Source organism: Lepus europaeus, chromosome 1 (genome assembly GCF_033115175.1).
Source record: "Lepus europaeus isolate LE1 chromosome 1, mLepTim1.pri, whole genome shotgun sequence".
In the NCBI taxonomy this organism is placed as follows: Eukaryota; Metazoa; Chordata; class Mammalia; order Lagomorpha; family Leporidae; genus Lepus; species Lepus europaeus.
Window position 1 is genome coordinate 43,855,911 of NC_084827.1, and position 15,612 is coordinate 43,871,522.

General features: G+C 43.1%; 1 protein-coding gene and 1 pseudogene across 1 annotated transcript in view; one reads left to right on the forward strand and one right to left on the reverse strand.

Moving 5' to 3' along the window:
• RELN (reelin) overlaps window positions 1–15,612 on the reverse strand; it is a 581,586-nt gene that overhangs the window by 31,436 nt on the left and 534,538 nt on the right. Inside the window, exon 50 of the mRNA XM_062213575.1 lies at window positions 11,219–11,475. Within this exon, the coding sequence (XP_062069559.1) occupies window positions 11,219–11,475 (257 nt within the window). The remainder of the gene's footprint in view (window positions 1–11,218; window positions 11,476–15,612) is intronic.
• On the forward strand, window positions 685–7,247 carry LOC133758868 (cyclin-C-like; annotated as a pseudogene).

Below are 15,612 nucleotides of genomic sequence, written 5' to 3' on the forward strand. Positions count from 1 at the left end.
TGAACCAGCAGATGGAAGACCATTTTTACTGTTTCTCCCTCTGTCTATAACTCTATCTTTCAAATAAATGAATAAAATATTTAAAAAATAAGATGAAAGAATTTTTAGTACATGATAAGGAAGAGAGCTACATCTATTCAAATTCTGATAGTATTACCTGGGTAATTAAAAAACTTGTAATGAGGCCGGCACCATGGCTCACTTGGCTAATCCTCCACCTGTGGCGCCAGCACCCTGGGTTCTAGTCTCAGTTGGGGTGCTGAGTACTAGTCCTGGTTGCTCCTCTTCCAGTCCAGCTCTCTGCTGTGGCCTGGGAGGGCAGTGGAGGATGGCCCAAGTGCTTGGGTCCCTGCACCTGCATGGGAAACCAGGAGGAAGTACCCGGCTGCTGGCTTCGGATTGGTGCAGCGCCGGCTGTAGCGGCCATTTGGGGAGTGAACCAACAGAAGGAAGACATTTCTCTCTGTCTTTTTCTCACTGTCTATAACTCTCTCTCTGTCTGTCTCTCTCTCTCTCTCTCACTGTCTATCTCTGCCTGGCAAAAAATAAAAAATAAAGTAAAAACTTGTAATGAAATTTTTATAGCTTTGTCAAGGTATAATTGATCTGCAAAAGTTACACACATTTAAAACACATACATCTTGATGAGTCTGGACTACGTACACACCTATGATCTGTCCTGCAATGAAGGTACTAAATTTTCCTTACATTCTTTGTGTTATGGGATTTTTTTTTTCTTTTTTGTTGGAGGGACAGTAAGAACACCAAATCTGAGATCTTATCTCAACACATTTTAAAGTGCACAATGCTGTATTGTTAACTGCTAGATAGTATGCTCCCCAGCACAGCTCTAGAACTTACTCATCCTACATACAGGAACTTCATCCCATTGAAAAGTGATTACCCATTCCCTCCTTCCTCAGACCCTGGTAACCACCCTATTGCATTAGGTAAACAACTTTCAGGGTTCAGAAATGGTTTGAGGGAAATTAAAATTTATTAGGCAAATCATAATAATTGTGCAGCTAAACTTAACTGGGAAAAAAGTATTAGTGATTCAATCTCATTACTTATCATTGGTATTTTAGGTGTTTTTTGAAGAGGAATGTTTTTAAAATGTATTTATATTTGGAGAGCGGCAAGATGGCGGAATAGGAAGGGAGCACATTGATAGTTCGTCAAGACACACGTTAATATAAGTGGAGATACTGCAGGGTCAAGGAAGAGTAGGGGAAAAAACAGCACAGGAAACTCTTCCGGAACTAGTGATTCACAGTGGACCTGCGTGGAGAGCGTGGGAGCCCAAGTTCGGGACACCAGCGGCAGACTCAACGCACCAGCGCTGGAACGCGAGGTGAGCCGAACCACAATAGCCCGAGACACCGGCGGGCAAGCGGAAAGAGGAGACTAGAGGGAACGAGGCTTGAAACTCCGTGGGGAAAAGTTCACCAGGCTAACTAGAAGAGAGAGAGGAAAAAAAAAAGTGACCGATACGGACATGAGTTTCTCTCTCTCCGCTCACCTCTCAAAGGCGAGCAAGACAGAGCAGGCGCCATTTTGGACATACGTCATAAGCAGGGCGACCTCAGGTCTGCACCAGCCCTGAGTCTAGCAGAAAAACCTGACTCTGGGGGGAGGGGTGAAATAACAGGAGATTGGGATCTAGCTTGGCAACCCAGTAGGAGACTGCAGGAGAGTTGGAGCCCACACTGAGGGCAGCACAGATTCCCTGTGTGGTCCTTGGGAAGGAGCTTCCAATCTCTGGCTCCTGTGGGTATATCATTTGCCTGCTAACTACCTCCAAGTACGTTCAGCTGTGTGGAATTACTTCCCTTTTGAATCAAAAAAAAAAAAAAAAAAAAAAGAAAGAGAGATTTACCACGCCTAACCTGGGAGTGTCATCTTTGACACACCCTCAGCCCTGAGGAACCAAACACAGCTCTCAGTCCACACTCATCTCAAGCCTCTAAGGCTCCACCAAAAGCAGACAGTCCACTTAATATAGAGCCATAGTGTAACAAGAAAAAACACCACAGTGAAGAAACCAAATATCTCCAACATGCCAAACAACAAATGCAAAAATCGAGGTAACAAGAACAAGGAAGACACTATGACGCCCCCAAATGAAAAAGACACCCCAATGCAAGATTATGAAGATGATGAGATAGAAGAAATGCAAGAAGCGGATCTCAAAAAATTGATAAGAACATTAAGAAGTTCTCAAAAACAAATTCTTGAACTACAGAAATCCTTCATGGACAAGATAGAAAATCTCTCTCATGAAAGTGAAATATTAAGGAGGAATCAAAATGCAATGAAACAACTAGTGAAACAAGAAACTGAGATAGTGATGAGAAATCATAATGAAATGAAGAATTCACTAGATCAAATGACAAACACATTAGAGAGCCTTAAAAACAGAATGGGCGAAGCAGAAGAGAGAATATCGGACTTAGAAGACAGAGAACAGGAAAGGAAACAGGCAAACCAAAGAAAAGAAGAAGAAATTAGAAATCTAAAAAATATTGTCGGGAATCTACAGGATACTATTAAAAAACCCAACATTCGAGTTCTAGGAGTTCCTGAAGGCATGGAGAGGGAGAAAGGATTAGAAGGCATTTTCAGTGAGATACTAGCAGAAAATTTCCCAGGTTTGGAGAAGGTCAGAGGCATCTTAGTACAGGAAGCTTATAGAACCCCTAATAAACATGACCAAAAGAGATCCTCACCACGACATGTTGTAATCAAACTCACCACAGTGAAACACAAAGAAAAGATCCTAAAATGTGCAAGAGAGAAACGTCAGATTACTCTCAGAGGATCTCCAATTAGACTCACAGCAGACTTCTCATCAGAAACCCTACAAGCTAGAAGGGAATGGCGAGACATAGCCCAGGTACTAAGAGAGAAACACTGCCAGCCCAGAATATTATATCCTGCAAAGCTCTCATTTGTGAATGAAGGTGAAATTAAGACTTTTCATAGCAAACAGAAACTGAAAGAATTTGTTGCCACTCATCCTGCCCTGCAAAAGATGCTTAAAGATGTGTTACACACAGAAACACAGAAACATGGTCACCAATATGAAAGAAGGTAAAGGAAGGAAACCTCACAGCAAAAGATCACAGGAAGCTCAATTTCTCTTTGACATAGAATTAAACTCTGATGCTCTGTAAAGCAATGTGTTAAAGTAATCTATTATGTTCTCTTGATGTCTGTTAAATTCTAATTGTTCAAAAACAGCTGAATTTTTATTAAGAGCTATGGGTTATTTAAATATGTGCTTATTTTCAAAGATTTGAATAATCACCTTGTAACAAGATCAAATTTGGTCTATGAGTTTATAATTTTAAACATGATGACTTAAAGTCTTTTGTCATCCACAGTTATATATGATTTGCTGCTCATAAAACTAAAGCGTTGTTGGTTCTGTGTTTAGCTGTCCTCCTATAGGTTCCTATGGACTTTTTCCAGCCACTTCCATTGTATTCAGTACTTTGGGATGGCTCTGTAAACAGATGAAGCCAATAATGTATTAGCAGAACCAAAAGTATGGTTAACTGAGGTTACTAAAAAAGCAATTCAAATCAATTGGCAATCTACAAAAAGAGTTAAAGATTTTAAAAGCTATTATTAAAAATGCTATATTGGTCTAGTATGCTATGTTATATGTGTGTACATATTGTATGTCCACATGGGGAAATTTTATTAAGAGTTTTATTTTAAATGGCTTATAGATAAGATTGTCCATAAATTTAAGCTGCTAAAATCAATCAAAGATACATTTTAATTTGTGTGACCTGAATCTGTGTATCATATGTTTTAAACTTGTTGGTAGAAAGAAACTAAAAACATTTTAGATGGTTGTGCTTAAGTTTACTGGTTAAACAAACTACACCATGTTAGATATTTAAGAGGTGTTTTCAAATACATGATTCTTAAAATTTATAGAAGGCATTGGACCTTCTGGTAAATGTTTTCTTAAGTTGTTATCTAATGGTTGAAACTGTTTGCTAAGTATTCATGCGATATTGCTATTGTCAGCAAGCGATCTAGGACTTGCTCCCTCATTTCTCTATTCTAAGCCCAACTTGTTCTTTCATTTCTCTATTCTCTTCAAGGTAGGAAACTAATTCTATTATGAAGGAATCTGTAGGATGCACAATTTAATCTTTAGACCTTATAAAAGAGATGGCTAACATTTTTCTGTAATAGCATAGCCAAAATAAGAACTTAAATAATAATCTCATAGCTAGATTCACTTCGCCATCAGCAAAGTATACAGTAAGCAGAAAAAACCTCCCTTTCAGACCAAAGGGAAAGAAAGTGTTAAAGTGAGAATATAATTTTCCTCATGGGCATTGTCTACCTTAGAAAAACTACTACAGAACATGCCTGTGACTATAGACTTGTAGTTCAGGCCACCGAAGATTAGAGATGGGACACGGGCACTCCCTTGACTTGCATCCTCTGGTCTGCTTTAACACAAACCAGGAGGAAAAGAAAGCTAGGCATCAGAAGCAATGGGTGGCAGGCCTATTAATGGCTGATCTGTACAGTGATCTGCCCTCGAGGAGACCCAACAGGCCAGTCCACTGCAGTGGCTTTCAATGTGGTAAGCCTGAGCTTCAGCAGAAGTCAGCTTGTGAAGAGCCCTGGCAGCTCGGCCAAGAGTTGGATCACTGGAAATGGACCTGCCCTGGAGTTGAAGGATGCCCAGGTCAGAGCCACAGATCTTATTGGCTCTAAGCTGAAAAGCCCTTCACTCAGCCCAACTTCCAAAGTGACCACTGCAGCTGAGGGTGTGGTCAAGTAGGGTCAGCAACATTGCAGGCAAAACTGTAAATTTCTTGTTAGAGATGCCCCCTGCCTTTACCTGGCCAGCTCTCCTCCCAGCACAGCCAAGTAATGAAAGTCAACAGAGTGCCTTCCCCTAGGAGGTTCACACCTCCCTTAGGATATACCCCATGTGAAGAGATAGGTAGGTCTGGGCCTCTTAACTTACAAGGCCTAAAGCCCACCAGATTATTATTAAGCCCCTTCTATCAGGTTCTATTTGCCTCTCAATCAGAAAACTTAATTGTAGCTTAGATAGCACCTTTCTTAGCTCCTCTAATAATGACTCTGTCCTTTGTTCTAGACCCTGTCTAGTGCACTTGGGCCTCATTCCTTTGTAATCATAACCTCTACTCTACCACCAATGGCTCTACTCCCAACCTGTGTGTACTGATGGTCCTTTTCCCCACTTAATGCTGTATAATTGTTCAAACCTGGTTAATGCCACTCTTAGGATCATTGGTTACTATCCTCACCCTGTCTTTTATGACCTTGTCTAAATATGATCAGAGTCGGGGAACTTGGAAGGCTTCCATAGCCTTGGCAACTCATGACGACAGCCTAGGGTGGTTACTGGTGCCATAAACTAGAGTGTCAATTTGCTGGGTCAACAACAGGAGCCACTGTGCACTTGCTCCTCATGTGGGATCTCTGTCCTTAATGTGCTGTACATTTTGATTTGATGCTATAACTAGTACTCAAACAGTATGTTTCACTTTGTGTGTCTATGTGAGTGCAAACTGTTGAAACCTTTATACTAAATTGATCTTCTGTATGTGAAGAGAATTGAAAATGAATCTTGATGCAAATGGAAGGGGAGAGGGAGCGGGAGAGGGGAGGGTTGCGGGTGGGAGGGAAGTTATGGGAGGGGGAAGCCACTGTAATCCATAAGCTGTACACTGGAAATTTATATTCATTAAATAAAAGTTAAAAAAAAATCTAAAAAAATGTATTTATATTTTTGTGTGTATGAGAGAGAGAGACAGAGAGAGAGAGAGAGAGAGAGAGAGAGAGAGAAAGACAGACACCCAGAGTGAGGGCTCACATTCACTGGGTCACTTCACAAGTACTAGAACTGGGCTAGGCCAAAGCTGGAAGCCAGAAAACTCAATCCAGGTCTCCCACATGGGTGATAGAAAGCTAATTACTTGAGCCATCATCTGCTTCCTCCCGGGGCCTGCATTGGCCGGAAGCTAGAGCCAGCAGTCAGAGCTGGAAATTGAACGCAGGTACTGATATGGGACACAGGCATCTTCACTGCTGGGCTAAATGCCAGCACTGCTTAGGTGCCCTGGCTCTTCACAAGTCAATCTGGACAAGGGTCTGTGTTCAGGAATCTGTCCGTTTCTTCCAGGTTATCAAATTTGTGTATAATTATTTATAATAATTGCTAACAATATTTTGTATTTCTGTGATGGCTGTTTTAATGTCTCTCTTAATTTGGGAAAAATGAAAATAAAGTATTATAAGGAGCTTATTTAAGAAACTGGGATTAGGTTGCCGCCACAGGGCAGAGCTGAGCGGATCTGATGGAAGTGTGGTTATCAGGCCAAGTCTATGGCCACTCTGCTGGGAACCTGTGTTCTGTGGCAGGGAATCTTGGCAGAGATCCTACTACTTGTACCGGATTTTGGATAAACAAGATTTGTTGAAGGGACCAAAAGTTTCTCTTGGAACAAGACAATTGGGCATTATCAATATTATCAGTACAAATGTCATCCAAACCTTGCATTAACATTTTAAGACAACACGTTAGTTAGTACCACTGTTAGGTGTATTTCAAGAGATTCTAAGCCAGGTGTTCCCTTAAAGTATAGACCCTGTATAGGGGCTCTTGCATCCAGAGTAGAAGAATTCTGGAGTAGCCTCACATGCAGAATTGATTTCTGCTGCTACTTCTAAATTAAAGACCAGATTTCCATCTGCCTTTCCGAAGGGGTTTCCTTATAGGATGATTCATACATTAGAATGTGGATTCTGCCTTTCAAAGCTAATGGACTGTTACTTGACAGTATGCCATCCCATAGGCCTTTGCCCCAGAGGGCAGGATGTCGGCCAGGAAGACATGTTGCTTCCCGTTGCCTGGAGGAGAGGGCATGTTACCTGCAGAATAAATACACCACTGCCTGCTGTACCTCCTCCCGTGATAGCCCCATCTTGCCTATGCGTAGTCGGTGTTATACAGCAGACACAGGTCAGCCTGTGGGATGCTGAGCTTTCTGGGCATATGAAGAAGATTCTGGAAATCATCAGCTGCTATTTTACAGTTCTATGAGCAGTGGAAGAATTCTGATGAGAGAAAAGAGATGTCAACCATTCCTAGTAAGATGCCAAAGCCAAAACCACCCTCAAACAGGGACAGAGAGTCGGGTCCAAATGGAAATCAGAACATTAGCTCCAGCCAATCTTAGAAGATTCCAACGAGCTCTGGGGTGGAGCCCTGGGAAAGAAACCTTGGGGGAGATTACAGTGATGTCTTTAGTGGAACAGAAATGAAGATGAGCAGCTTGTTTCTATCAAGCATATCTGGAAGTGATTTTTGTTTTGGAAAATCCAGTTTTTCCTTACCATATCCTAAGATATTGGGATTTAAGGTGTTCACAAATCAAGGGTAAACAAAGGATTTATTAAGTTAAGTGTTGCCAGCCTCATATAAAACTGCAAGAGTAAAAGTAAGTTCTCTAATTCATGAGGAAAGAAATTAGGGTTTTCCCTGAAATAATCATGTCCTAAGTTTACTTCTGCAGCATTCTTAGTGTTTGGTTATTCACGTATGATTATTTAAACACTGTGGCTCTAAATCAGATCCAGAGTTAACACTCTGAGGAAAGGTACTTGGTTAATAGAAATAAATTTGTTTGGAAGAGTCAAAAGAAATGTAAGCATCAAGACCACACATTGATGAGTACAGAGTACAATCTATGTGTACTCAGAAAGGCTAGAAATGGAAACCAGCACAATATTGCTTCTAATTCACAATATACTTTGATTTTATAGGTCCAATGTTTCTCTAAAAGTTTCTGGTTAGCCACAGTATCTACAACATAGAGGAAATGGAGCAACTGAGGGCTGGGGACCCCTGTGCAAGCAGCAGCACTGGGTGGCCTCAGAGGAGCCAGAGAGGAGATAGAAGAATGGAACTGTCATCTAGCCTTCGCCTTTCAATTCTGTCTGAGCACACACAGGTCTGCAGAACAAGCAGCTTATCTCTGGGATTCCATGGCTACCGTACTTGCATCATCTGTGTCTTCAGTCCAGGGGATTTGGAGCCACGTTTAATGCTACGTGACAGGAAGAGTCCAAAGGCACAGAAATCGGAATTCTAGGGAGAACACTCTGAGCGGGTTCATTCTGGGGGTGCCTATTTTATGCGAGAACTCTGCAATCCTGATGAAGGAGGATTCATCAACTGTCCATCTCCTCCGCAGGGTCAGAAACCCTACTTTTGTCAGCATATGCCTTGGTTTCTAGGAACACCGTTTTCACATGACAGACAGAAATCGGAAAACTCATTCTTTTAACATATGGCACCAACAAAGCCTCAAGTAAAAATCAGTATTTAAGGTTCTTGGAAAGCTACTCTGTATTTGCTTTTATTCATACTGAGTTCAAATTGCTCTATGACTATAAACCATGGAAAAAAATGAATAATTTAGCAAAGTTCTGAACCAGATATACATAAGCAAATAAGGGAATGAGACTACTTAGTGGGGAAGGACATTTTAAGCTTTTTCTATTTACAAGGGTGATTTTTAGTAAATACAGATAAACAAATAACTGTGCCATTTTGTTTATGAATAAATGAGTTAATGAAATTAATTAACCCAAATATTTAGTAATATCCAAATGATAAATCATGAGGATTATAAGATAGCTATTACAATTTTACTTTCAAAGGTATCTAAGGAAATAGGGAAAGGATCAAGATTTAATTCTAAATGAAAAAACTCATCAACATATAATGTAAGACTGTAATTTTTGCAGAAGTATTCATATATAAATATGTGTGTAGATACCAAAGGCTCTCAGAAAGCATGCCACAATAGTGAGAATGGTCATCCATTGGGTAATTTTAATTTTTATCCTCAAGATTTTCAGTGTGTTACCTTTACAATGAAACATTAATAATTCAGTGTTTCAAATTATTAAAATTCCTTAAATCGTAATGTTTTCCAGCCTATGCCATTCCCCTGGAAGGTTCTTCTCAGTCTTTTAACAAAAATTATTATTGTAAAATTATCCAGATTGTTCTGGGCAAGATGCTGGGGCTGAGTAGGGTGTTGACACTCCGTGCCACTGTCTGCTTCTACGATGTCTGTCTCCACTGTTGAATACACTTCTGTTGGTGATGGGAGAGACACAAACATCTCTGTTTTCCCTGAAGGTACTATGTTTTCAGTGGTACAGCTAGGTATGTGAGAAGACTAGGAAACAAACTTCATAGAAGGCATCTTTTTTGAAAAAAGGTGACCAGGATAGGGCCAATGAAATGAAAGCATGGAATGAAAAATGAGACTTGTGGGAGGAGGTCCTGAGCGATGACAAGCAAGACCTGGGCCATGATCTGAAACAGGAAATGCCATCCCACGAGCCTCTCCCATGCGGCAGAACCAAAACATTCATCTTGGGATAGGGAAATAAGTGACCAGGCCATGTTGCTTTTCTACCCACCACAGGGAACAGGAAACACAGAAGTGGAAGTTTTGTCCTACTATTAATCAGGTACCCTGGCTGGCTTCAGCGACAGGAAGGGTTCAGTTACTATATCAGCCAGAAATGTTTACGGAAACAGGTGCATGCCAGCCTTCTCAGCGTCTCTATGCCCGCAGAACATCTGCAAAGCCCCACTCTTCATTCTGAGAAGACCCAGATCCAAAGACCCGATTTCCAAATCAAAGCCACAATGAGGTTTCACCTCACTCCCGTTAGAATGGCTTTGGCAAAACAAAAACAAAAACAAAAACAAAAACAAAAAACCTAAATGAAAGATCTCTGTGAGATCCCAGTGGAAAGAACGGGCCATCAAAGAAGGAGGTACCTTTCTCTGAAGGGAGGAGAGAACTTCCACTTTGTCTATGACCTTGTCTACATAAGATCGGAGTTGGCGAACTCAAGAGACTTCCATAGCCTTGGCAACTCATGACAAGAGCCTTGGGTGATTACTGACGCCATAAATAAGAGTGTCAATTGTTAAATCAACAACAGGAGTCACTGTGCACTTACTCCCCATGTAGGATCTCTGTCCTTAATGTGTTGTATCATGTGAATTAACGGGATAGCTAGTACTCAAATAGTACTTTATACTTCGTGTGTCTGTGTGGGTGCAAACTACTGAAATCTTTATTTAGTATATACTAAATTGATCTTCTGTATATAAAGATCATTGAAAATGAATCTTGATGTGAAAGGGATGGGAGAGGGAGCAGGAGATGGGATGGTTGCGGGTGGGAGGGAGGTTATGGGGGGAAAAAGCCACTGTAATCAAAAAGCTGTACTTTGGAAATTTATATTTATTAAAGTTAAAAAAAACCTTAAAAAAAAGAATGGCTTTCATGAAGAAGTCAACAAACAAAAGATGCTGGTGAGGATGTGGGGAGAAGGGTACCCTAATCCACTGCTGGTGGGAATGTGAACTGGCACAGCCACTGTGGAAGACAGTAGGGAGATACCTCAGAAATTTGAATACAGACTACCATAGGACCCAGCCATCCCACTCCTGGGAATTTACCCAAGGGAAATGAAATCAGCATATGAAAGAGGGATCTGTACCCCTGTGTTTATTGCAGCTGAATTCATAATGGCTAGGATGTGGAATCAACCCAAATGTCTGTCAACTGAAGACTGGATAAAGAAATTATGGGATGTGTACACCATGGAATACTACGCAGTGGTAAAGAAACCCAAAATAGTGTCATCTGCAACAAAATGGATGAAACTGGAAAACATCATACTTCGAGAAATAAGCAAGTCCCAAAAGGACAAATACCGTATGTTCCCCCTGATCTGTGACAGCTAATAGAGCACTTAAAAGCTGATGTTTAGAAGTGAAATTGACACTTTGAGAGGCAATGATTTTGGACAGCCTTGTCTCCACTGTTGAGGAACAGGTTTTTTCCTTACTATTTGTTGAACTCAACATAGAGTTAATCGTATGTGTATAAAGTTAATTGAAAATAGATCTTAGTAAAAGACAAGAATGGGAATAGGAGAGGGAGGAGGAAGAAGAGAGGGAGGGCAGGTAGGTGGTTAGAATCACCATGTTCCTAAAGAAGTACTTAGGAAACTAATGAAGTTTGCACTCCGTAAATAAAAGGTTTCTGGGAAAACAAACACAAAGACCGCATTTCCCCGGGAGCTTGCCTTGGCACCACTGAACACTCACCGGCAGTCTTGTCCTCCAAGAGCATGTCGAAAGCGATCCTCCCCACGGGGCCGGCGTCGGCCGGGGAGCGCTCGTGCTGCGGCACTGGCGCCGCGCTGAACGTGTCCAGCATCACCGTGCGCTGGTCCGCAGAGCCCGAGATGAGGACGTTGTCCACCGCCCAGTCGTTCTGATCCAGGCCGTCGTGCCTGGGCTGCCACCAGCGGAAGCGGGTGGCGATCTCTTTAGCATCAGGAGGGAGGAGGATATTCACGAATCTGGAGGAAAATGATGGGGGCGGGGGATGACCTGGTCATTTGCCGGGCAGCAATGACGGGCTGCAGACCACAGGGCGGAGAGCGGAGGACGTTAGCTAAGATAATTTGTGGAGACCATGATTATGGTGTAATAAGAATGTATTGCATGTTTCACAATAGCTAGAAGATATTGAACGTTCTTACCAAGAAGAACTGATATCTGTTGATGGTGAATGATATTATCCTGATACCATCATGATTCTTATTGTCTTGATATGATCACTATATAATGTATGCATGTATCAAAATATTACACCAAATCCCATAAGTATAATTATTATATGTGAATAAAAAACACCCCACCTACAACAAACCCTCATTACCTGGCTTGACTTTATGAAATCCCAGGAGTTATGAGCGTGGGGAAATAGAATGTAAACAGCTTTGAGCATCCTGGAGCTACCCACCTAAGGAGTACAGCGGACTGTGGCTTGCTACATGGACTGACACTAGACTACTGTGCACATTATCAGCTGTCAGTGGTACTAACACAACCTGGTTTACGAGCTTTGTTAAACACATGACACGAAGGGGCAGTGTTGTGGCCCAGTGGGTTAAGCCCCTGCTTGTGACTCTGGTATCCCATACCAGAGTGTGGGTTCAAGTCCCAGCTGCTCCACTTCTGATCCAGCTTCCTACTAATGCACCTGGGAAGGCAGTGGATGATGGCCCAAGTGCCTGGGCCTCCACCACACCCATGTGGGAGAGCTGGATGGAGTTTTCTGGCTCCTGGTCCAGACTTGGCTGTTGCCGGCCCTCTGTGGGAGTGAACCAGAGATGGAAATTCTCTCTCTTGGCCGGCGCCACGGCTCACTAGGCTAATCCTCCACCTGTGGCGCCGGCACCCCGGGTTCTAGTCCCAGTTGGGGTGCTGGTTCTGTCCCAGTTGCTCCTCTTCCAGTCCAGCTCTCTGCTGTGGCTCGGGAAGGCAGTGGAGGATGGCCCAAGTGCTTGGGCCCTGCACCCGCATGGGAGACCAGGAGGAAGCACCTGGCTCCTGGCTTCGGATCAGTGCAGCGTGCTGGCCATGGCGGCCGTTTGGAGGGTGAACCAATGGAAGGAAGACCTTTCTCTCTGTTTCTCTCTCTCTCACTAACTCTGCCTGTCAAAAAAAAAATTCTCTCTCTGTCTCTCCCTCTTCTGTCATTCTGACTTTCAAATAAATAAGTTGTAAAAAACAAAACAAAAAAAACCACCACCAACAAAAACCTTGACACTAAGAAATGACCAATGAGCAATGAGCTGACAAGCCCAGCAGGCTATCCCTGGCTCAGTCACCAAGGACAGACATGGGAAAAGTAGCTCCATGTCCCACTATGACCTTTAATAAGTCAGACAGGAGGTCAGAAATACCCCTTCAACACAACTATGCTTTAAAATCCCTGGGATGTCTTAAATTGTTTTGAATTTATTTATATTGACAATGCATAAGGTATGCTGGGGAAAATAATTTCCTGAGATTTACTGTCCTCTGCATGAAATATTCTCTTTTTGATCTACACATCTACACCAATCCATCTCCCGCAGGGTCAAGCCCAAGTTCATCCACAAAGAGTCCCCTTGGACTGAGGGTTTCGGTGGCAGTCACTTTGGTCTGTGTCTTACACATTAAAGAGGTTTTGTTATTTTTGCTTCTTTTTCACAACATCTCCTGTTGATTTTGTTTTGCCTCCTTTTTTTTTTTCTTTCTGAGATACCCTGGCCAGAAGGGTGGGCTGTGTTTCAGATTAGAGCCAACCAATATTCATTCAAAGCCACGATGCTTCCAGTTGGGTTTCCAGACTGTGTTTTTAAAACTTCTTCTGGGATTGTGCCTATCATTTTTTTTTTTATTTGACAGATAGAGTTAGACAGTGAGAGAGAGAGACAGAGAGAAAGGTCTTCCTTCCACTGGTTTACCCCCCAAATGGCTGCTATGGCCGGAACTGCACAAATCCGAAGCCAGGAGCCAGTGCTTCCTCCTGGTCTCCCGTGCGGATGCAGGGCCCAAGCACTTGGGCCATCCTCCACTGTCCTCCTGGGCCACAGCAGAGAGCTGGACTGGAAGAGGAGCAACCGGGACTAGAACCAGTGCCCATATGGCATGCCGGCGCCACAGGTGGAGGATTAGCCAAGTGAGCCACGGCGCCGGCCCCTGTGCCTATCATTTTATGCACCATTTGGGCCATCATGGCTGAGTGTGTCTTGGTTGGGGGAAGTGAAGTGCAGTCTGTGCCTCTGGGGCCTTCATCTGTGCAGTCCCTGGCAGCTTGGAGCCCACTGCCCCTTTGGCAAGTCCTTCCCAGAGTTCATTTTGCCAGTGCTAAAGCTATTCTGCCCTCTCTTCCTTTGTATACTCTCCTTGTGAGATCATCCTATGATTTACCACCACTGGGTTGGCATGTTTGCCGAACCTTTTAAAGGGGCTAAATAACATCAGGACTTTATCAGTTCCTGGAGGGTCTGCAGTCACAATTCCTTACCCAGAGCCATGGTCTCCTGCATTTGTCTTATTTTTCCATGTCCACATGAGTTTTCTTCCTGGGATAAATCCTTGGCAGCATTTTAAAAACCCTTGGAGTGGAAATTTAAGGCTGAAAAGTCTAAATAAATCATGACCACTGCTCCTCCCTTAGTCAAGTTGTTTCTCCTCCAGAGAACAAAGTAGATCAGACAGGTACACTCTTACTCCTTCTGCCTGTATGTCATCCTGCTTACGTGTTCAGGAACCTGACAGTCTTTATAAATCCCTCCATGCAGACCAGAGAAACAGTTTAGTTGCCTAACTTTCATCTCCTACCAAGAGATGAGTAAATTATTATTATTATTATTATTATTGTTATTATTATTTAAACACTATTTCATTGTGCTCCATTTAGTTTCTGGTTTAATCAAAGTGCAGAGTTTGAATTTTTTGCTTGTGGCAGAGGTTGCTGGCATCTCCTCCATGGCCGATTTCCCTTCCTTCCTTATAACAGAGCCTAGCTTTCTATCAAGGTTGCCCATAAGAAAGACAATATGTCCAGCTGTCCTTGCATCTGGATGTTGCTGTGTGACTAAGTTTTAGCTAATGGAATGTGGATGCAAAATGTGTGTGGAAAAATGGGATTTAAAAAAAATAAGTGTTTTGGGGCCAATGATGTGGTATAGCTGGTAAAGATGCTGCCTGCAGTGCCAGCATCCCCTATGGGCGCTGGTTTGAGTCCCAGCTGCTCCATTTCTTTTCTTTTTCTTTCTTTTTTTTTTTTTTTTTGACAGGCAGAGTTAGACAGAGAGAGAGAGAGAGAGACAAAGGTTTTCCTTCTGTTGGTTCACCCCCCAAATGGCCGCTACGGCCAGTGTGCTGCGCTGATCAAAAGCCAGGAGCCAGGTACTTCCTCCTGGACTCCCACGCGGGTGCAGGGCCCAAGCACTTGGGCCATCCTCCACTGCCTTCTCGGGCCACAGCAGGGAGCTGGACTGGAAGAGGAGCAACTGGGACAGAACTGGCACTCTAACCAGGACTAGAACCTGGGGCGCCGGCCCCCAGATGCTCCTTTTTTTTTTTTTTGACAGGCAGAGTGGACAGTGAGAGAGAGAGAGACAGAGAGAAAGGTCTTCCTTTTGCCGTTGGTTCACCCTCCAATGGCCGCCGCGGTAGCGCGCTGCGGCCGGCGCACCGCGCTGTTCCGATGGCAGGAGCCAGGTGCTTCTCCTGGTCTCCCATGGGGTGCAGGACCCAAGGACTTGGGCCATCCTCCACTGCACTCCCTAGCCACAGCAGAGAGCTGGCCTGGAAGACAGATGCTCCTTTTCTGATCCAGCTCTCTGCTGTGGCCTGGGAAAGCAGCAGAAGATGGTCCCTGCACCCACATGGGAGACCTGGAGGAAGCTTCTGGCTCCTGGCTTTGGATTGGCACAGCTATAGCTGTTGTGGCCAGTTGGGGAGTGAACCAGCAGATGGAAGACCTCTCTTTGTCTCTCTCTGCCTCTCCCTCTCTCTCTGTGTAATTCTGATTTTCAAATAAATCAATCAATCAAAAAAAAAATAAGTGTTTTGGTGTAAAATTTTGAAAGCCAAACAGTTTTTCCATAGGCATTTTCATAATTTTTTTTCTCTTACATGCATGGACTTCAGAA